General features: G+C 44.1%; 2 protein-coding genes across 4 annotated transcripts; one reads left to right on the top strand and one right to left on the bottom strand.

The window, feature by feature from the left end:
- Nucleotides 1-524: 524 nt before the first annotated feature.
- eif3f (eukaryotic translation initiation factor 3, subunit F) lies at nucleotides 525-7,813 on the bottom strand. Its single transcript, XM_084446765.1, has 8 exons — nucleotides 7,694-7,813; nucleotides 7,232-7,302; nucleotides 6,889-6,968; nucleotides 6,245-6,382; nucleotides 1,561-1,652; nucleotides 1,193-1,329; nucleotides 870-983; nucleotides 525-682 (listed from the first exon to the last, which is right to left on the bottom strand). Exons 1-8 carry the CDS (start codon nucleotides 7,803-7,805, stop codon nucleotides 605-607), a joined length of 822 nt encoding a protein of 273 aa, XP_084302891.1. The 5' UTR covers nucleotides 7,806-7,813; the 3' UTR covers nucleotides 525-604.
- Nucleotides 7,814-14,746: 6,933 nt separating this feature from the next.
- Nucleotides 14,747-18,864, top strand: kcnj9 (potassium inwardly rectifying channel subfamily J member 9; the record flags this gene model as incomplete). 3 transcript variants are annotated; one of them, XM_084446631.1, is made up of 7 exons in its annotated part: nucleotides 14,747-15,044; nucleotides 15,695-15,911; nucleotides 16,489-16,690; nucleotides 17,058-17,250; nucleotides 17,842-18,039; nucleotides 18,392-18,522; nucleotides 18,595-18,864. In XM_084446631.1, the coding sequence occupies 7 exons, from the start codon at nucleotides 14,747-14,749 to the stop codon at nucleotides 18,862-18,864; spliced, it is 1,509 nt and encodes a 502-aa protein (XP_084302757.1). The 3 variants fall into 3 exon arrangements, with proteins under 3 accessions (XP_084302757.1, XP_084302759.1, XP_084302758.1); XM_084446633.1 differs by having other exon boundaries at nucleotides 14,747-15,048; nucleotides 15,705-15,911; XM_084446632.1 differs by having other exon boundaries at nucleotides 14,747-15,048; nucleotides 15,702-15,911.
- Between the last annotated feature and the right edge of the window lie 3,547 nt (nucleotides 18,865-22,411).

The following is a 22,411-nucleotide window of genomic DNA, read 5'->3' as shown; positions in this document are numbered from 1 at the left end:
TATTAGGTATGACACATTAAATCACTATACATAGGTGTCATTTGTTTCTATAAAGACAAACAAAAAAACAACTTACACTACACACAGATCACAGGGGAGTAACCACACTGTGGATAAACTGATAATATTCCTAAAAGCCCCATAGCAAACATACTTACATGCACCTTGGTCATTGACCCATGCTGCAGTATATCCTGCTGGTTGACGCTCATAAGCATTTTCACAATCACTTTCTCTAGATTATATAACATTCTTACATTAATCATTTTGCAGATGCTTTTATCCAAAGCGACTTACAATTGCACTTCATGTCAGAAGTCAGTGTACTATTATTCGCCAGAACTCATAAGTGCATCTCCTTTCTAAGCAAGTGACTAAGAGCATAATCTAATGCTATATTTATCCTCGTTCCAAATCATTCTAATTATGCCTTGCAATTCCAATTATGCCTAGCAGAATCCTTACAAATTACAATGAAAGTATTCCAATCAATGTACATTTGATTAAAATAAATCACCAACAAGTGGCTCTATAACACCTTTATTCATTTGGGCCCCCACAAAAGTGTACAAAATTAAATATCAACCAAAAATGTCCAAGACGCTCAGAGCACCACCAGCTTCTCATTAAGGGCGATCTGTGCTTGTGTGAGGTTGGACAGATAGGTCACCATCAACAGGTCCTGCAAGAGAGAAAGAGAATGAATCAACTATGTGAATGTAGGAAAGCACCGAGAGATACCAGTTTATATCCTGAAAAGAGGGAGAGACAAGGGGAGAACAGGAAAGGACGTAGGAGGTGGGCTTCCACCGTTCGCTGTGATAAGACAGGCAGACATGAAAGAATTATCCCCATCAAACAGAACTTACATTGATGTTGGAATTGAGCATGGTCTCAAAGTCCTCGGCTGTGATCTTGGGCACCTTGTTGATCAGGTCCATCAGGTAACGTCCAACGCTGTTGTCTGCTGTCACCTTTCCAGACTGTGAAACGAATAGAAAAGCCACCAGCCACAATTAGAAACAGAATCGCCCTGTATTCATGAAGTACTGTACATATACACACACAAGGAATTTGTTATGGTGAAACAAGCTAGGTCAGCAACACGCAATAAACGATGTCCAAGCTGGCAGAGACAACATGACCCATTAGGTAGCAGGCACTATTATATCCAAGTATTATTAAAACTCACAAGAACATCCTCAATGTAGGCCAACACAGTAGTCAGCATATCCTGTACTCTGGCGGCGGCCCCGCCCACTTGGGAGAGGTCAGAGGTCAGACCCTTGCTGTGGCTGGGAGAATCTCTCGTCCTCTGGAGGAGGTCCACTGGAATTAACAAATCAACATCACAATGAGGAAAATCTGTGGGCCCTAAGATGCTCACAGGGGGCACTCCCAGAGGGCACTAAGATGCAAACTGATTTTTGAGATCGGTTGGACAACTATGTGGTATTTGGTAATCGCATACCGTCAATGCTCTGAAAGCTGTGTACATACGGCTGAATCATATTTGTCTAGAACCGCGGTAATAGATTGTTGGGAGAAGAATGAACTTACCGCCGATCCTCTCTGTGTCATAGTAGACATACTTCACACTCAGTGGGGTGAACATCACGCCGACCGTCTTCCCCGGCACCCCCATCTGAGCACTGTCAGGAGATACATATTAAGCGTTCACTGACACACTCAGAGCAACTGTGATGTAATTCTCCAATGTTTCTAATATCAGGGACAGTACTCAAATGCCTCAACATGCCTGTTTACACAATACAAAATGACTGAAAGTTGATCATATTTTAGATTTGCTCAACATTTCATTACAACTCTGCAGGTAGGTTCTAACGCTGTGTGTCGACCAACGATCAGTATGCAGCTAAACAGCTGTTAGAGTGCACTGGGAGAGCTTGGCTAGGGTACCAACACATTTTCCATTTCAAAATTCCATACTTTTCCAGACTTCTCGGTATATTTTTCAGTCCATATTTGACATCTGATGACAAATATGCTATTATGCTGTCAAATAATTGCCAGAAATGTTTAGCTACGCACTATAGCTCATACAAATCAATTAACACCAAAACCAGAGAAGTCCGATGCACAGCATTTTATTCAAGCTGAAATGCTAAAACAGTGCAATAAAGAACCTGTAACCCCCTCCAGACAGTAACAGAAGGGATGATCATGTACAATTCACCCCTCTAGACAGTAACAGAAGGGATGATCATGTACAATTCACCCCCTACAGACAGCAACAGAAGGGATGATCATGTACAATTTACCCCTCTAGAGAGTAACAGAAGGGATGATCATGTACAATTTACCCCTCTAGACAGTAACAGAAGGGATGATCATGTACAATTTACCCCTCTAGACAGTAACAGAAGGGATGATCATGTACAATTCACCCCTCTAGAGATTAACAGAAGGGATGATCATGTACAATTCACCCCTCTAGAGATTAACAGAAGGGATGATCATGTACAATTCACCCCTCCAGACAGTAACAGAAGGGATGATCATGTACAATTCACCCCTCTAGAGAGTAACAGAAGGGATGATCATGTACAATTCACCCCTCTAGAGGGTAACAGAAGGGATGATCATGTACAATTCACCCCTCTAGAGGGTAACAGAAGGGATGATCATGTACAATTTACCCCTCTAGACAGTAAAAGGGATGATCATGTACAATTCACCCCTCTAGACAGTAACAGAAGGGATGATCATGTACAATTCACCAGGGAACTAAAGAGAACTTAAGTCCATTGAATTTGCTTCACGGGCTGTTAGATGGAATAAAACAACACATACTTGTAAACAAAATTGTGGTATATTGACCACACTATTCTATGTTGCTAAATTACCCCTCTGCACACAGTCAAGTTCAGGTACATATGTGGCGCATGCGCAGTGATGTGTGAGTTGTTGATGAAGAACCATGAGTAAAAGAGTAGACTGCAATGGCTGTCCGCCTTGTTCCTCTAGCTAATAGAGCTAGGATGTCACAAAAATCCTACATTAAAATATTGTATTTTGAGACCTTAACATACATAAAATCTAAATGTAAAATCACCAAAAGTTAAGAACTCTCCCACTAACTTATTCTTACCCTGAAACCCCACTTGCTCTCTAAAAATACAAAGTGCTGTGGGAGCGACTAGAGGTCAACTTCAACAAGGTTTCTTCATCTCACTGATGTTTTTTTCCATGTCTTTGTCGCATTTCATTAGCTCTTGTTCTTTATCTTTTGCAGCTTTCTTGAGGGCATTTGATTTGGCAAGCACAGAGATCTTGTCAGTGGCTTCTGCTTCAACTGTGAGCTCATCCGCAGATAACAGAAGTGCATTTATACTGGTCTGAAGCTTTCTTCTCTTCATCTTGAGTTGGTCCACCTCTTCCTGTACTACGTTCCGTTTCTGTGTTTGTTGTGTCTCCTTTTCCTCATCAAGGTATGTGTGATATCTCCGTCTTGCACAGCCAGCAGACGGTAGTAATTCTACACCTCCATCATCGAGTCCACCCTTACCTTCTCCATCACCACCTGGTTCCCCGCCGCTTCAGTCAAGGACAAGACTCATTTGCGGCGGGTGATGCGCTCGGCGGAGAGGGTGATCGGCTGCGCCCTGCCCTCCCTCCAGGCCCCGTCCTCCCTCCAGGCCCCGCCCTCCTTCCAGGCCCTGCATGATTCCAGGGCGCTGAAGTGGGCCAGAAAGATCCAGAACCTTTTGGATGATTTCCCACAGTTCTTTGAATGGATGCTCTTTGGCCAGCTGTGCGTGGAAGAAGGTATGTAGTCTGGAGTGAGCACCAGTGGGCCGCTGTGAGGCGTCCTCACTAGTTTTGCAGATCACAGTGACGTCCCTGAGCTGGTTGAGGATTGTGTCACACTTGTTCTCTCTGACCTGTCCAGCTCTGGACCTTGTTGCAGTCTTTCACAAACCGGTGGCTATATTTGTACAAATGTTAATGTGAGCACACTTTAATGGCAATGGCACCCCTGACCTTGTTACCGTATGTTAAATTAGGCTACTATTAAGACCGCAGATGTTGTTTGCATTGGTCAACATTGGTCCAAAAAAACACAGAATAATGTAAAACACTGCAAATAAAAATAAATTGAAATAACAATAGGCCTCCAGGTCTTTCTTTGGGGAGGAGGACTATGCCGTCATCTCAAGATAAGCTGGAGCCATACTGGACCCTCAACCGCTTATCCTGTGAAGACCCACTTCTGTGGTGGCGCGGAAAAGCCCAACACTTCCAAAGTAGGCTACCAGCTTGGAATTCGCTACCTTAGTTTCCACTAACTTGTAACATTCAAAGCAATCACCTAATATTATTGCAATTATTACATCAGTTGTGTAGTGGTCAGCTCAAATGAAACTATTTTGCAGTATCAACGCATTTTTTTGCCTATTTTTTGCACAATTATTACGTATTTTTATTTACACTGTTTATATGCATTATTTGTGATTCAGCAATGGATGAAAGATGAATGAAAGATTGAAAAGATTGCTCGTGTTTCCTCCAACGCAGAAAAAGACTCATTCTCTCCGTTTCTCAGAGCTGTCTCTGCCTGGCGTGCGTGTCTATGTTACGCAACACCTGCTCCAAGAGCGAGTGAGACAGATATCTCTTCTGAACATTAGGAATAGCAAAATGCTTCTTAGACGAATAGGTCTATATTAAACCCATTGCAAGTTACAAACGGGATTGTAGAGATAAATGGTGAAAGATAACGTTTATATAGCCCATCAAAGCTTTCCAAGTTCTTCCGATCCTCTCACTTTTTGTAACGGGAATGGCTCACAAGGGCTTTTTGCATAATCAACCAATCGTTGCACTTCTGAGTAAAACACCACGCACATCTGTCTTGCCTATCTTTTCACTGTGGCATCAAGATTTTAGGGGATTATTACTAAGTTACATTTTGCCATACGGATGAAAGATCAATAGTATCAACTAGGCTACATTCCGTTACACCGCTATTAAAAAGATTAACATTATTACAGACACAGGTCAATATAAAAAGAAAACGATACAATACGGGCTAGACTAGTTGTAGTCGATTACAAAACCACTGTCTAGTGGTCAGTGAAAATAGTCACTGCGCAACACATGAATGAAAGCAGATCCAGCTTATAAAAAACATTTACAATCCTCAATAACAGAGTTTTAAGCAAGAGTTTTAAATTCCCTGAAGGGCACTAAAACAACAAGGCGAAGTGAACTTTGTAGCATGTTCCATGCCTCTGGAGCTGAATAGGACAAAGCAGACTGGCCTATCTCTGTAAGGGCCCTGGGTGCTTTAAGATGCATCCACCTAGTGGATCATAGCTGGGCTACTGAGGTAGAGGGGGAGTTTGCCTATCTATAATAGATTTGTTATATTATAGCATGGGATGGTGTGAGATTTTGATGGTATAACTAAAATGTGTTATTATTGTGTGTGTGTGTGTGTGTATATTGTATAAAATATACACACACAACATACATTCACAAAATGTAGGCCATTTTATTCTCAAATAAACAGCCTAGAATATTTGTGAGGGCACATCAAGGCAATGTGACTTTAATGTAGGTTGTCTGGCCAAACTTATCGGTTACTGTAAACTAGCGGTTTTAAATCAATGAATGGAGAAGAGGCTTCACACTCCCATAAAGGAAGCATTGTCTGTGTTCGATAACTTGAGCTTGATAATTTGGTAGATGCTTTTGTGAAGTAGAGAGCTTTGTCCCAGTCCAAGCCCCATGTTTCTGCGACCCTCCTAAGTCAAGATATGGTTGTTTAGTCGTTTAAGTCATGGGAGGAAGACTTTCATTTTGCGAATGCAAACATTGCGAACACCGCATGTGAATGTGTTACTAGCGAATACAGAGAAACGGACTCACAAATGCTCCCAATTAGATTTCGAAGTCGCACAGATTACATTTCTGGAGCATATGCAACTAAAACGGTCACAATTTTGATGGCCCTGAGGCCATCAAGGATATAGCAGTGTGATGTGATACTGATCAGAGACCGACACTGGTGGAGTTTTTAGAGTACATAAGCTGACATCACAAAGCCTCGAGGGAACACATTGATGACATGACATTTTCAAATTATATTCTAAGCAACTCCTACTTTGTGGGCTTTCACACTGTGGCAGCAATAGACCTTCATGCCACTAAACTGCTGGGTGAAATTGAGACGCGAACATGAGGGGAAAAAAGAGCAATAAAATGAAAGAGAGGTCACCTGACATAAGCGCGGATGTTCATCTTGCCGCTCTGCAGGGCCGTGTCCAGAGTCAGGTGAATGGGATTCTGGGCCTCCCGGCTATAGTATTCATGAATCAGCACAGAGTGCTCTGTGATGTCAAAGCCTGTGGCATACCTATTACCAGGAAGAAATAGAATGTTACTGATAGAGCAGTAAGGGTGTCCACCGACAAGCTGTATTTTAGAGCTGGCACCGTAATGAGCTCTAGGGCGCTATAGAGACGAGGGCTGTGTTCCAAGTGATTTTTAGCACTATGGCACCATGAGCTTTAGACTTTTTTTGCAGTTGAAAAACTTTTTGGGCTAGAGTGCAGGCTGTAAAAGGCTGTTCTGACAAAGAGGACGGTTGGTTTTGGGGCAAAACCGCAGATACAGCAAACGTTGGCACTAGCTAACATTAGCTAGCTATCGTAACTTGGCTAGTTAATCTGCAGTCTCCAAAAACACAACACTCGTTGATAACGTAGGTGTAAAACATGGGTAGCTTAGCCAGCTCTAAACTCCAGCTCTAGTGTGCTCTACGCAGCTGTAAGCTTGCCGCTGTTCAGCTACATACAGCTTGCCGGTGGACACACACCCTAAAACATCATGCCACATTACTGGATAGGGGGAGACACTCACCAACCAATGATGACCTCACTGGGTGACACCCTCTTATGGAGCTCGTACATGTTCTTGGCAAACTCCATGTCCACAGCGACCTGTCGGCAAACAGGGGACAATACACATCAGTGTGCTGCTAGATAGCTAAAATACCACCAGTGTGTATACACAACAATTTTTAACAGGAATGCAATCTTTTTTCTTTTTAAAACTAAGATGACACTTTATTCACTTTCAGCACTTTGAGGTTGTTTCACAATGAAAAGTGCTTTATAAATAAAATGATTTATTATTGATGATTATTATTATTCACTAAATTGACAATTAACAGGCAAATAAGTTTCAATCTGTAGTTACTTACCTCGTCCTCAGACTCATTGTGGGGTACGGAGAAACAGTTGGTCACTTCAACAGAGTGCTTCTCAATGGTACCTTGGTAGGAGGGAGAGCAGATGGGCCTTTAGCAATCATGACATCTGGACACAGTTTCCAACCATAGCTTGCTAACGTTAGCAAATTACAGTTGTTAGTTAGCTAGCTAATTATAATCAAATAAAACAATAATGGCCAGAGAATGCTAAACCCACATCTAACCACGTGCTTTAGCCGTCTGATAATAGTGTTTGTGGTGGAAAAGGGTTTCAGTTTGTGTGATGCTAGTCTGAGCTATTAGCTAACTTTAAGTAGCCTAGTTTGCAACCCATGCTGAATTGAACATGCTAACGTGCGCTTACGTTAGCTGGCATGCTAGTACGAGGCAGACGCATCCATTTCTGTCTCTGGCCACCCTTCAAATACTACAATTCGGGGATGTTTGACTTACCAAGCAAGGTTCCAATCACACGACTAGCCCCTTCGTTCCTCCGCTCGTAAGAGTCGCCAATTGAGGCGAGAACGACAGGGTGGATTTTCACCACTGGCCCGTACACCGACATCTTGGAAAAGGAGGATTTTTCGTCTCGCGTTGGCTCATTGGTAAGTGACAATAGGTGAAAGCTCTCTACCGCCACCCTCAGTATTGGGGTACAACCATGGGTACAACACGAATGCAACAATAAAGCCCCAGCCAGTCAGTTTTATTTGTGCTCCATACATAGTGGTACAACGAGTAGTGAAATGTTCTTCTAGCTCCTAGATTGTGCACACGTTAAGCAATATAGAGCGGTAAAAAAGAGTAAAAGGCGAAATCATGTACAGTATTATGTAGGCTATCAAGATACAAGGTAGCCTACAGAGTAGCTCCTATACCTTGGGGGAGTCTACGAGGTTGTGCATTGGGTTAGATAGGAAGTATGGGCATATACACTATATTCCCAAAAGTATTCACTCACCCATCCAACAGATGACAGAGCGGGGTCACCGGATGTTGAGGCGCATAGTGCACAGAGGTCACCAACTTTCTGCAGAGTCAATCGCTACAGACCTCCAAACTTCATATGGCCTTAAGATTAGCTCAAGAACAGTGCGTAGAGAGCTTCATGGAATGGGTTTCCATGGCCGAGCAGCTGCATCCAAGCATTGTGCCAAGTGTGAAGGTGGAGGGGGGATTATGGTGTGGGATTGTTTTTCAGGAGCTGGGCTTGGCCCCTTAGTTCCAGTGAAAGGAATTCTGAATGCTTCAGCATACCAAGAGATTCTGGACAATTCCATGCTCCCAACTTTGTGGGAACAGTTTGGGGATGGCCCCTTCCTGTTCCAACATGACTGCGCACCAGTGCACAAAGGTCCATAAAGACATGGATGAGCGAGTTTGGTGTGGAAGAACTTGACTGGCCTGACCAGAGTCCTGACCTCAACCCGATAGAACACATTTGGGATGAATTAGAGCGGAGACTGCGAGCCAGGCCTTCTCGTCCAACATCAGTGTCTGACCTCACAAATGCACTTCTGGAAGAATGGTCAAAAATTCCTATAAAGACACTCCTTAACCTTGTGGAAAGCCTTCCCAGAAGAGTTGAAGCTGTTATAGCTGCAAAGGGTGGTCTGATGTCATATTAAACCCTATGGATTAAGAATGGGATGTCACTTAAATTCATATGCGTGTAAAGGCAGATGATCGAATACTTTTGGCAATATAGTGTAAATGCATAGAGTCTACTGATGTGTATCACAGTACAGAATGTAGATATGTATATTTTACAGAGTATAAACATAGGGTGCATTTGTGCTGAGTGTGGCTACTGAATTTAGTCCAGAGTTCATCGTCTTCATTCAAGATCCTGATGGTCTGAGGGAAGAAACTCCTTCTGGCCTCTGGTTGGTTTTAAGTACGCGGTACCCTACTAACACAGTCGTTGCAGCAACGTTGCATTATGTTGCTGAAAATCCGCGAGGATGTCGCCAGCACGTTTCCACCACTTTCTGGAGATGGGACATATGTTGTGACACTGTCACCAGGATGTCCCATGCAACATAACCACTAACATCACTGATACTGGACATACTGTGCTGGGTGACTTTTCCCAACATCCATGTTTTTGTCACTCACTTACAGTAACAGTCTTTATAACAAAACAAGGAAACACTTGGCAACTTAACATCCAGTAACATAACAGGGGAAAACTGCAATAAATCACATTTCCAGGTCCATTCTATTTATGCAACAAATTATTTGTCAACACAAAATAGAAGAGCATCTGACACACTTTCTGCTCAAAATGTATTTTCAACCAATTAGAATTTAATATTTTGCTCTTTACATGTTATGAAAAACCACCCTAACTCACTTAAAGTATAAGCCCATTCATACAATGTATAAGGCTTTTTTGTTTTAACTGATACATGAATTTAATATAAACTATACCAATCAGGGAACAGCAAACCAAAGGCTACAGGTGGGAATAATGAATAAGGCGGTATAACACCTGCCATTGCCATGTTACAAACAGCATACAAATACTGTATGAAAACAACCTAGCCAGGCAGACTGACCAACAAGCTGAGGGACAGACATACGGACAGAAACAGACAGATAAGATAACACTTTATTGATCCTTCAGGGGAAATAAGACTTTTCAGCAGTAGAAATAAAATAGAGAAAGGTTGGAAAGAGACAAACACTAGATACAGAATAATAAGACAGCATAAAAAAGGGTTATCAGGGACTATACATCCATATACATATATACATACATATATACATACATACATACATACATACATACATATATACATACATACATACATACATACATACATACATACATACATAAACACACACAGACACACACACACACACACACACACACACACACACCCACCCAGGCTGTCTAGGTATATCTAGTAATACTCATGTATACATATAGCACACCTCAATGACACATGGAACGCTCAGGCACTGTTGTATAATCTCATGGCTGCTGGCACAAAGGAACGTCTGAACAGCTCCGTATTGCACCTGGGTGGGATGAGCCAGTGGCTGAAAGTGCTCCCCATCTATCACAGCTCGTCATAGAGGGGATGGGAGGGATTGTCTAGGATAGACTTCAGTTTGTCCCTCATCCTACTCTCTGCCATAGACTCCAGGCTGTCCATTTGTTGCTCCACAATGGAGCCAGCCCTCCTCACCAGCTTGTTCAGCTTGTTTGACTCCCCAGACTTGATGCTGCCTCCCCAGCAGGTGACAGCAAAGAACAGTGTGCTGGCTACGACAGACAATCTCCTGACCCTGTACTCCTCGTCGTCTGCCCTGATGCAGCCCACGATAGAGGAGTCATCCGAGAACTTCTGGAGGTGGCACGCTCCAGAGTTGTGGCTGAAGTCGGAGGTGTAGAGGGTGAACAGGAAAGGGGACATGACTGTTCCTTGTATGCATCTACAAGAATTATTCTGTCCAATGTACTTCTCATCCTGTTGAGTTGGAGATGCACCCCATAGGGTGTGCTCTCGGGACGGGCAGGTGCTTAATGTGCCCTGTGTCTTGACTGAACATGCCAAAGCAGCTTTGTGCACCAGCCACCTGAGATCTCAGGCACACTCACGCTCACACACACACACACACAGACATACTCCAGCCCTGGGCTCGGATCCCCTCCCCCTCCCCCTAACCCGGGTCCGTATCCTTTTCCTACCCCCACCCTACCCCAACCCCTGCCTCTATCTGGGCCCAGGCACACTCACGCACACACAGACACACACCAGTGTTTGCCATACCTCTCCCATGATGCTCCTTTCTTGCTCTGAAAATGTAATTTAATGTAATTTATTGCTCTATAAATGTTCTTTGCCGTTAGACAAATATATTCCAGGAGCTTGCTCCAGGTTGCCTGTTTTAATACCTGCTTTTATGGCTCTGTGTGCTACTAATCCTGTTCTGCCTCCCCTCTCCCTAGTGCCTCTCTCTCTCTCCCTCCTATCTTCTAACCAGGTCCAGTGAATGCCCCACTGTCACCAGCAGACCACCCTGAGTCCGATAGATACCCCTGTGTCTGCTGTGGATGTCGTAGCATTTAGTTAACACACACACACACGTACACACAGACATACACCAGTTCACTTCCGGCTTTAGGCCTGGGCCCAGTCCCCCTTCCCCTCACCCTAACCCGGGTCCGTTTCCTTTTCCTACCCCCACCCTACCCCTGACCCCTGCCTCTACCTGGACCCAGGCACATTCACACACACACAGACATACACCAGTCCTGGGCTCAGATCCCCCTCCCTTCACCCTAACCCGGGTCCGTTTCCCATTCCTACCACATCCCTACCCCTACCCCTGCCTCTATCTGGGCCCAGGCACATTCACGCACACACAGACATACACCAGTGTTTGCCATGTCTCTCCTATGATGTTTTTAAGCCTCTCTTACTCTGAAAATGTAATTTAATGTAATTTATTGCTTTATAAATGTTCTTAGCCAGTAGACAAACATACTCCAGGAGCTTGCTCGATCGCCTTGTTGAGAGGGGTCAGGGAAGAATTTTTACAGCTCACTTATCTGGCCCCCGGCTGATGCTGGTTTTTTGCTTCCCTCTGGAATATGTAGAGGTGGGTCGTATGCCCACCTCCCTTGTTCTCTATAAAGCGCATTGTGTTGCCTCTGGGTATGAAATGCGCTATACAAATAAAGCTTTGATTGATTGATTGATTGAATTAGAACATTTAGTTCTCTTAGAACATTTCAAGACTGGTTGAGGTAATTACACTTGGGGAGTGCATGCTTTGAATTATTCATCTCTCTCTCTGTCTCTCTCTCTCCCTCTCTCTCGCTTTATGTAGGCAATTGTAGCCTATTTGTTTTTGTTTTGGAATATTGTGTTGTAGGCTACTATTTAGCTGTCTCCTACTGTGTTGAAATGCTGGGATCTGAGCTGCTGATTGTTTGGATGTGTGCTGTAGTCTTTTAACTGTGTTGGTTTTCAATTAACTGTAATTCATTTTCAGCCCCTGATGAGTAAATAAGAATGTGTTCTTAATGGCTTTGCCTGGTTAAATAAAATAAAATGTATAATAATAATGATAATAATAACGATACTACTACTACTACTAATAATAATAATAATAATAATAGGCCTAGTAATAATAATAATAATATTGTTGTAATTATAATAATAATAATAATAATAATAATAATTAATAATATTATTGTATATGTAAAATTGTCGCTTCCAATGTAACTAATGTGAATCATAATACATAGGCTACATATTCTATTGATCTGTAGCCTATTTTCAGGATTCAAATGCTATAAAGCCGGATGTAGTCTATTTATAGCCTAGCCTTTCCTAGCATTACATTACACAACATAGGCTATGGAATCTACAAAAATCCATCTAAATTGTCTGCTCTCACGTTTGTTATAATAGTCTCGGTTTGGCTGAACAAAATGTACTAGGGTGGCTTGTGTGGGTTAATGACGGTACAATCCTCTCGGCCACTGTCGCTCCGAGTCGAACACCTGCGCAGCTGCCGGTGATTCAGTTCGTCAGATGCAGAACGATGCTGTTCTACATGGTGATCGGCTGTCGAATTTCCTCCATCTTAACTTCTCAGGAAAGGAAAGTAAAATATCATAATTATCTTCAATAAGAGGCTTTCGACTGTTTTATTGCACGATCAGAGGGGATTTTCACGCGTTTTTTGCCAACTGGGCGGCTCGGGTTGACGGGTATTGTGTTTTTGTTTCCTGGAGAAGAGGACCAGATGGATGAGCAGGACTGATGCTGCGGTCGGGGCTCTGTTACAGCAGAAATGTGTTGTCAATCGTGGTTTCCCTCTTGGACGATCGACTAGGCCTATCTGAGTTCTTATGAATAAGCAGCTGTCCAAGATAAAGAATTAAGGATCCTCAAGGTGCGAGAGAAAACCACAGGTAGGCTAAAAAGATCGGAAGTGTTTAATTCAGCTATTTCATACCGGCTCAGTCGTGTCTATCCTTCCTGATTCAATCCGCGTCATCTTGAAAAGTCATCTATCTTAGACTTTTGCGTTAATGTTTTCCCCGGTAACCCATTAGGTTTGGGCTGTATAGGTGGCCTATGGACTCAATTTTACAATGGAAAAGAAGCAGGCTATACATTGAGGATAAAATAAATTACACTCAGTTGTGTGTGTAAGCTATTGCATGTGATTATGCAAGGTTTCTGCAAATTTGAAAATACAGTTGACAACAAACTGACAGTATGAAGACAGTGATAGTCAGGCTAGCTAATAAGCAGGCATGAGTACACGCAGGCACACGCACGCGCATTTGCGTGGAAACCTGGCATACGCATTTAAAACACCTTCCCTTGGCATGGAAATCTGACTCAGACTGAGAGGGGCAGAGATGTGTGACTGTGATCTGACACTAGCTTACTCCCTAGGAGCAGATTCACAGGCTATAGGTGATGCCCTTCACCCTGTCACCTCCCTCTCTCACAGGAGAAACACAATCTGTTACCTGGCACTGCAATTATACACAGCTTTTATCATTGCTCCTGGTGGAAAACCTGGATAGAATTTGATTCGATCGGTGAGTACAGTCACAAACTGGTAGTTAGACAGTAGATGCGAGCCTCTGGACATTCATGGTTATATTTCGGAAAACTATACACTCTAGACTCCTCGGATGCACCCTCCAGTCATTCCGATCCTCCATGCATCTGGAGCTCGCCAGTACTTTCTGCCCCTGCGCCTTTCTTAAATACGTCCACGTACATTTGTGAGGGACGTCTTTGTGACTGATGGCCGTGTTTTGGCTCCCACAGCACTAGTTTGCTGGCTGGCAGCTCCTGGCTCCTGCCAGAGACCGGTCAGTCTCATTCTCCCAGCTGATACTTTCTCTCTCACCCTTAGTGACCGCCCATACAGATGATTGTTAGTAGCATGCTTGTTCTTGTTCATGTTAAGTACTTAAGTACTGTAAGCAGCATTCTGCTGTAGCACCCATCTAGGGACTTCGGCAGGGCGAGCTTCAGGGTCCAGCGTTCACAGCTAGGAGAACAGACTCATCAACATTAGATTGATCAACAGATAGTAGCTGCTGGCATTGAATGATTTGGATATCCAGGTGGATACTGTGTGTTTTCCCTTCTATGAAGCCCCTTTAGAGAATAGAAATGGAAAGGAAAGGTGGATGCCTTTCAATAACTGGAAACATATACACAAATCAATGAGGAGAACTGACGCTGCCTGCAATGAATTATAACCTTATAGTTATAACCTTAATCATAATGAGACTTTTTATGTCTTCTCTCTTCCAGGACCAAGCATATAGAAGCAGAGGATACGATCAATAGCCATTACCTAGTCAGCCATAGGGAAGATATCAATAACACTATAATACACTCGCACACACACACACACCCACACACACACACACACACACACACACACACACACACACACACACACACACACACACACACACGCACACACACACACACGCACTCATTCCCAATGGCACTGGAGAACTCCTCCTTCTCCTCACGGCCGGAGTTCCTTTCTCTCCCCGTGGCGGAGAAAGGGGAGGAGCCTGTGGAGGCGGCCCCCGAGGTAACCGCGGCCACCGCCGGAGCGTTTGACGTCTCCGAGGACCTGGGACATGTGGTCACCACGGACACTACGCCGCCACCCGATCCCACCGTGAAGGTGAACCGATCGTTTCAGTCCAAGCTGGCAGAGAGGGAGGCCAACGCCAACGTGCATGTAAAGAAGATTCAGGGCCCGGAGAAAGAGAGAAGCCGGTTTGGCTGGGGTGAGTGAGGTCTTAACTATCTGTCCAACGCTGTCCTCTTTGGCATTGAGAATTCCTTGGATCAGGGATAGTACACTATCTATCTTGAGTTGGGGGAGAGAGGCTACTGACTTAACTACTTTAAATCAGCTTAATGGCTGAATTAACTGCTTTAAGTGTCTGTGGCCAAGATTGGATAAAGATCGCCTGACGTCTTTTGAACACTTAACTCTGACAGGAGGGAGCCGACTCCCCTGGAGATATCAAGTTATTAAGCAGCGGCTTTGTGTCCTCTCTCTCCCTCCCTTAACACTCACGCGTTGGATACTGACTGAACACGCAGACTTCCTAACACCCCTGCTCACTTGTGAGTCCTGTAATAGGCTCTGCTCTGAGTAATAACACCGCTCAGTTCTTGCGTTCTCCCACTCAACGGCTTAGGACGTTCTCACAACCTCCTCTTTCTCACTGTTATTCACTCTCTTTAGAAACCTCTCCTGCCTTCTCTTCTTTCTGCTCTCTCTATTTCAATTCCCCTCCTGTCTCCTGTCCTCTCTCCTTTTCTTACACCCTTCACTTCTAGCCTTCTTCCCCCGCGCGGCTCATTCCCCTGACCTCCCCCCGCGCCCGACCGCTTGACCTTTGACCTCGTCTCTCTCTCTCTCCCCCAGCCCGCAGCAGGCGGCGCAAGCGCCAGCGCTACGTGGAGAAGAACGGGCGCTGCAACGTGCAGCACGGCAACATGCGCGAGACCTACCGCTACCTGACCGACATCTTCACCACGCTGGTGGACCTCAACTGGCGCTGCTCGCTCTTCGTCTTCGTCATGGCCTACGCCGTCACCTGGCTGTTCTTCGGCGCCATCTGGTACCTGATAGCCTACCTCAGGTGAGGAGCAGGTGTGGGAGAGAGGGATTCGAGATTCAAGATTCCTTTATTTCAGTCAGTACAGTCACGGTGAAATGTTGCTGCCGACTCCAAGATTATGCTCAATACGGAAAACTCCAGTACTCAATTTACACATTAAAATGTACAAATTACACAATAAGGACCATTTCTATACATTATAAAGATAAAGGTAAGATAAGATTGAAGGAAGCTAGAATGCAGGTTAATGTATTACCTCTCCAAATGACGAGACTGGTTCTTTGTAGCGGCAGGCTTGGTTTGTCTGGACTGTCCTCCCACCTCTATTCCCCTCACCCCAACTCTGTCTTTATACCTCTCTCCTTCTCTCTCTCTCTCTCTCTCTCTCTCTCTCTCCTTCTCTCTCTCTCCTTCTCTCTCTCTCTCTCCTTCTCTCTCTCTCCTTCTCTCTCCTCTCTCTCTCCTCTCTCGCTCTCTCTCTCTCTCCTCTCTCTTTCTCTCTCCTTCTCTCTCTCTCTCCTCTCTCTCTCTCTCTCTCTCTCTCTCTCTCCATCCTTCATTTTCTCGTTCATTCCGCGCTTCCCTCCACCCTCCCCAGGGGGGACCTGGAGCACCTCGAGGACGAGACGTGGACGCCGTGCGTCAACAACGTCAACGGCTTCATCTCCGCCTTCCTGTTCTCCATCGAGACGGAGACCACCATCGGCTACGGCCATCGCGTCATCACAGACCAGTGTCCAGTCGGCACCATGCTACTGCTGCTGCAGGCCATACTGGGATCCATGGTCAATGCCTTCATGGTGAGAGTCGCTGATGTTAGTCGTCCATTCAGTCACTGTTTACATTGTCACAGATTTTTTTTAAAAGAAGAAAAAAGAAGAAAGGATTAAGCAGAGCGCACAATACATTCAAGATGGGCACAGGTCTGTTTCCATCTGTGACCCTTCTCTCTCTCTCTCTCTCTCCCTCTCTCTCTCTCTCTCTCTCTCTCTCTCCCTCTCTCTCTCTCTCTCTCTCTCTCTCCCCTTCTGTGCAATGTCCCCCTGGGATTGATAAAGTACATTACTACTGCTCACTCACTCATTCTCTGCCTGTCTTTCTCTCTCTCTCTCTCTCTCTTTCAATCCAATTCACTCTGTCTCTCCCCACGCCGTCCCCTCCACCCAGGTGGGCTGCATGTTTGTGAAGATCTCCCAGCCCAACAAGCGCGCGGAGACGCTGGTGTTCTCCAAGCACGCCGTCATCTCGCTGAGGGACGACCGGCTGTGTCTCATGTTCCGCGTGGGCGACCTGCGCAGCTCACACATCGTGGGCGCCAACATGAGGGCCAAGCTCATTAAGTCCAAACAGACTCAGGAGGGTGAGATTGGTGCACCAACTGCACACGCACTTGCCCTGTGGAACTTTAACTATATTAAATGGATAGAAGGGCTACTGTATATATAACAGTATACATACAGGTGCATCCCAAAAAAATTTTATATTGTGAAAAAGCTCATTATTTTCTGTGATTTCATTCAAAAAGATAAACTTTCATGTATTGTAGATCCATTACACAAAGTGAAATAATTCAAGCCTTTTTTGTTTTAATCTTTCTGATTGTACAGTATGTTCAGCATGTTCATTTATACACTCAATACTTACAGGCTCCTTTTGCACAAATTTCTGCATCAATGTGGAGCGTGGCATGGAGGCAATCAGCCTTGAAATATTTTATAGTGTAATGAATCTATAATATATGAAAGTTCACTTTTTGTATGAAATTACAGAAAATAATGAACTTTCCACAATATTCTAATTTTCTGAGATACACCTGTACAGTATATGCACTATCCACACTCCTGGATATCTGATCTATTGGACAACTAAATAGAATTGTCCAAAAACTATACAGTACAACTTAACCATTATTACTGACACCATTATTACTGACTTCTCTCCCCTGCTTCAGGTGAGTTCATCCCTCTGGACCAGACAGATATCAGCGTGGGCTTTGAGACGGGCGACGACCGCCTGTTCCTGGTGTCCCCGCTGGTCATCTCCCACGAGATCGACGCCCGCTCGCCCTTCTGGGGCTTGTCCCAGGGTCAGCTGGAGAAGGACGACTTTGAGATCGTGGTCATCCTGGAGGGGATGGTGGAGGCTACCGGTTGGTCAAGGGTTAATGACTGGGCTCCGTGTTTGTCCGATCTCATCTTGAATCAAATGGAGAATGAATAGGGGTGGTGGTGGGCTCAGAATGTTCAGTAAATCAGTAAATTATATAAATTATATAAATTATTTATATGGTGGTCTGTCAAAGGCCTGGTTCCAGTGCAGAGCGTTGCAAATTGGAAGAGTAGATGTACTGCCCACTCTGGCATGCTTAGTTACAGTGATCAAAGGGGTTGGGCCTTAGGGATTTAAGAGATCTTACAGATCTTGTGTATGTGTGTGTGCATGTGTGCGTGTGTGTGTGTGTGTGTGTGTGTGTGTGTGTGTGTGCACGTGGGTGTGTCCAGGTATGACCTGCCAGGCGCGGAGCTCCTACTTAGCTGAGGAGGTGCAGTGGGGCCACAGGTTCAGCCCGATGATGTCCCTGGCTGAGGGCTTCTTTGATATCGACTACGGTGCCTTCCATCACACTTTTGAGGTAAAAACCTTCTAGATGACATCTTGTTTTTGATGAGGCATAAACCTGATCCTATACGGCTCTCATCCTCAGGTGGACACGCCTTCGTGCTCAGCACAAGATCTCTCATTGGCCGCAGCTCGACTGGAAGCTCACCTGTATTGGTCAATCTCCAGCAGGCTAGACGAAGAGCCTGCTCTGACCAGCCAGTCAGGGAAGCATCTCGACAGCCGCTCAGCAAATGGGAAAGGAGGGGTGGGACCAGTGTTTATCGTCGGGGAAATTACAGGAATCCAAGAGCAATCAGGACTAGCAGAGTTGAATGGCAGTGTCACCACTGACCAATCAGAATCAGAGGCCTAGAGTGCAGAGTGTTTATCAAGCCACGAGAGGGATCACTACCGGATAGATACTGTACTGTATATGAGAACAGCTTTCCCAAGGGAGTAATGAGCAGTTTATTTAGTTTCAACTTAATTTCTTAGTTTCAATTGAGAAATTATTAAATCTCTCAGTGACATTTTCTCTTTATTTCTGCACTGATATTTGAAGATCACGATTGTGTGTTATTTCTGTTGTTCTTGTTAAAAGACACCTATGCCTGTATACATAGCGTTACGTGTTGGTCATATTCTATTCAACCGCATAAGGTATGTTAGATATTTTTAAGGAATGTCCAATGTCCAGAGAAAGTGAGATGGAGAAGAGTATGTTGGATGTCAATGAAGGAAAGAGGGATGTACGGTATAGAGCCAACGTTTGGATTGTTCACTTGTGTTTTCTTTCAACTTAGCTTGAATATAGCTGGGTGATATTGAGGAATATATTGAAATTGTAGCACCGCTGAAACATTAATGAATTGAAGATGGTAGTATGGTATATAAAATGTCAATGAAGCAGGCATAAGACATCCATTTAGGTGTTATTACCATAATTGCTTCCACCCCAGTGACAGCGCAGGGTGAGAGGTATACCAGTAATGTTTTCGGTGGCGTGCGTGCGTGTGTGTGTGCATTTTTTAGCAGGATTACGCAAAAACTACCAAACCGATTTTTATGAAACTTGGTGAAGTGGTATCATGGGCCACCTTAGAACCCATTCAATTTTGTAGCAGATCCGATTCACGGGCTGGATCCACAAATGAAAACAAAACTTGAAAACAGAACAAAGCCAGCTACATGTGAGGGTGCTAGAGACACAGGGTTTGGACTGGGGTGTGCGGGATAGAGCCCGGAGTGCACCACAATGCCCCCGCTGGCTTTGACCCGAGGGGGGCGTCACAGAGCCGGCCAAATACAGCCACCCATTCACCTCCAGTCATTTTTACCTCCACCCCAGTGAATCGGAAGCCGCCCCAAACACGGCCCGGACGGCCATACACCTCCAACTCGGTGGGGGGGTGTAGCATGGGCCAATTTAGAACCCATTCAATTTTGCCGTGCACAGAGCCATGAAATGCATTCAGGGGCGGAGGTCTGTGCTCTCTGAGCACCATTGACATCTTCAATTGTACTTGCGAGCATGCGCGCACGCACACACATGCACGTAACATGGACATAAATAGAGTATTCATCCAAAATCTTTGAGATAAAGCAAAGCATTCTGCCTATTGGAAATGTTTCTGTGCGTTTTCACATAGGAAGTGTGTAGCACAAATTAAATATTTTTTCTTTTACTGACTCATAGGAAAAAGCACAGCTCTGTCCTTTCTTTAACCTCCTGCTTTTGCTGCTGTGTACATAGTATATGCATTTCTACTTAATGATTTTAATATTTAATATTACATCAATTATTAGAATTAATAAACTATATTCCACACCAGTTGTGACTTATCTGTTGTTATTGTGAAATTAATTTGCATTTGTCTGATATATCTCTATAAACAGTAGAAAATATTAAAATGAATAACTGAATGTTCTTCAGCATAGGACAAACTCAGAAAAACAGAGAAAATCATGTCACTGACTACAGTACAGTCCACAATCACAGTAAGAGACATGCAGGGCAGAGAGTCCCTCAAAAGCAAATCCTCTCCAAGTCCCTATTCCATCCACAAGGTGGCGATGCAGATCCATGACTGCACAGCAAGTCACAGCCCGTAGTGAGGGCTCCCCTCTGTCTCCTAGGCAACAGGGGTCAGGGACATGGAGAGGACAGGAAGGGAGAGCGGGAGCTGGACCAGGGAGAAGATCAAAGACCCGGTGACGTCTGGGGACCCAACCCGTCACCGGGAGATAGGAACTGGGCTCCTATTTCTGCCTTCAACCCATGGATGTATTAATAGAACCCAATTGGTTCAACCCAATTGTTCCGTTTTAGACCCGTATCTTTGAGGGAGGCTCATTGTGTTTGCCTGTCAAAATGGTGGGGATTACTGTAGAATTAAAAAGCAGAGCCTCAATGTACTGAGAAATGCGTTGCAATTTGCTGCCATACAGTTAGATACAATCTGAGAAAATGAGGAACTGTCTCATCAACTGAAGGTGAACTGTCTCATCAGCCTATAGTCATGATTTAACTCAGGCTCATGGTAATTGGGCCCCCTTTAAGCTTAGGTGGTGGAAACTATATGCCTTTACTGTAAGTATAGCCCATAGCCTAATAAATTGTATTTAGTACTCTTGCTTCTCTTTAGATTATGCTGCAATCAAGAAAGAGGTTGTGGCACACATTCCATTCAGAAATTAAAGGTCAAGTGTCAGTGATGTGGTTTGTAGTGTTTGCAGTGTTTCCTTGTTCCATTATCTGCCATTCATGAGCACTGTTTTCTGTTTTTAATGAGATGCCCCCCCCTCCCCCCGCCGCCTTTTAAAAATATATTTATTTAATATGTCAAATATATGTATTTCATATATTGCACTGTATTTTGTTTGTACGTTATTTTGTATTTGCACTGTTTTTTGTATTACATTTGCACGTCATGTCTCTGCACTGTCCTGTCCTGTCGTGCACCCTGTCCTATGCCGTCTGCAGCGCATGCCATTACCCTATCGACATATTCCTATAGTATGTGTGGGGAACCATACTGTATACTGTACAGTACATGGCCAACAAAACAGATCTTGAATCTTGTAAAAGTAACTCATACTGGAAAAGAAAAATGCATTTACAGCTGTCGCAGCAGTTGGATAAAATAGCTTGCCTGTCAAATGCTTGTGACAGGTAAGCTACGTTTATGAAATGTACTATACGTTTAAAATGGTTTTGTGGAGATGGTTTGTATGAAAAGTGGAATATTGTGCCTATTGGTACAAAGGCAGTCAAATATCTCATCTGGGGTGATGGGTGGATTCAAATTAATTTTCTCTGACAAGTAAACCACTACCATGCCCCCCCTCCAGCCCACTATCTCCCCTCAAATAGCTGATCTCCTAGGAATGCAAGTCACAGCATTCCAGCTACAGTAGGAGCAGGACTGATGCCTACTGTATTAGTTGGTATGCCATTTGTCCTATTAGGTTAGAGTAAAATGTGATCCTGTGTAAATGTAGGCAAACATTATCCCATTTGTATCGTACAGGACATTCACCATTCAAAAATGCTAGTTTTACATAGTGGTACTAAATGTTGCACACATATATTGAAAGGATTTAATGTGAGAGAAATTGGGCAAACTTACTAGATGTTAAGGTATTAAAGTACATTTTACCTCAGATATTTGATTAACATGTATTACTTATTATAAAATCTGCTTCGAAATAGTTCTAAACTTTCTCTGTTGTCTGAGTCCACTGAACCCCATGGTTTCACCACCAAATCTTGGTGGTCTTATTCTTGTTGGAATAAAATCAAAATGAGAACGACTATCCACCTTAAATATGGAAAAGCCTGACACTACTACATTATTTCGAGATGACAGTATTAGACAACAACCTTCTAAGTGATCTTTCGGGCTTTTCACTGTCAACAA

This window comes from Borostomias antarcticus (genome assembly GCF_949987555.1).
Source record: "Borostomias antarcticus genome assembly, chromosome: 12".
NCBI classification, from domain to species: Eukaryota; Metazoa; Chordata; class Actinopteri; order Stomiiformes; family Stomiidae; genus Borostomias; species Borostomias antarcticus.
The sequence above is the reverse complement of the archived record's forward strand: the minus strand, read 5'-3'. Positions and strand labels throughout refer to the sequence as shown.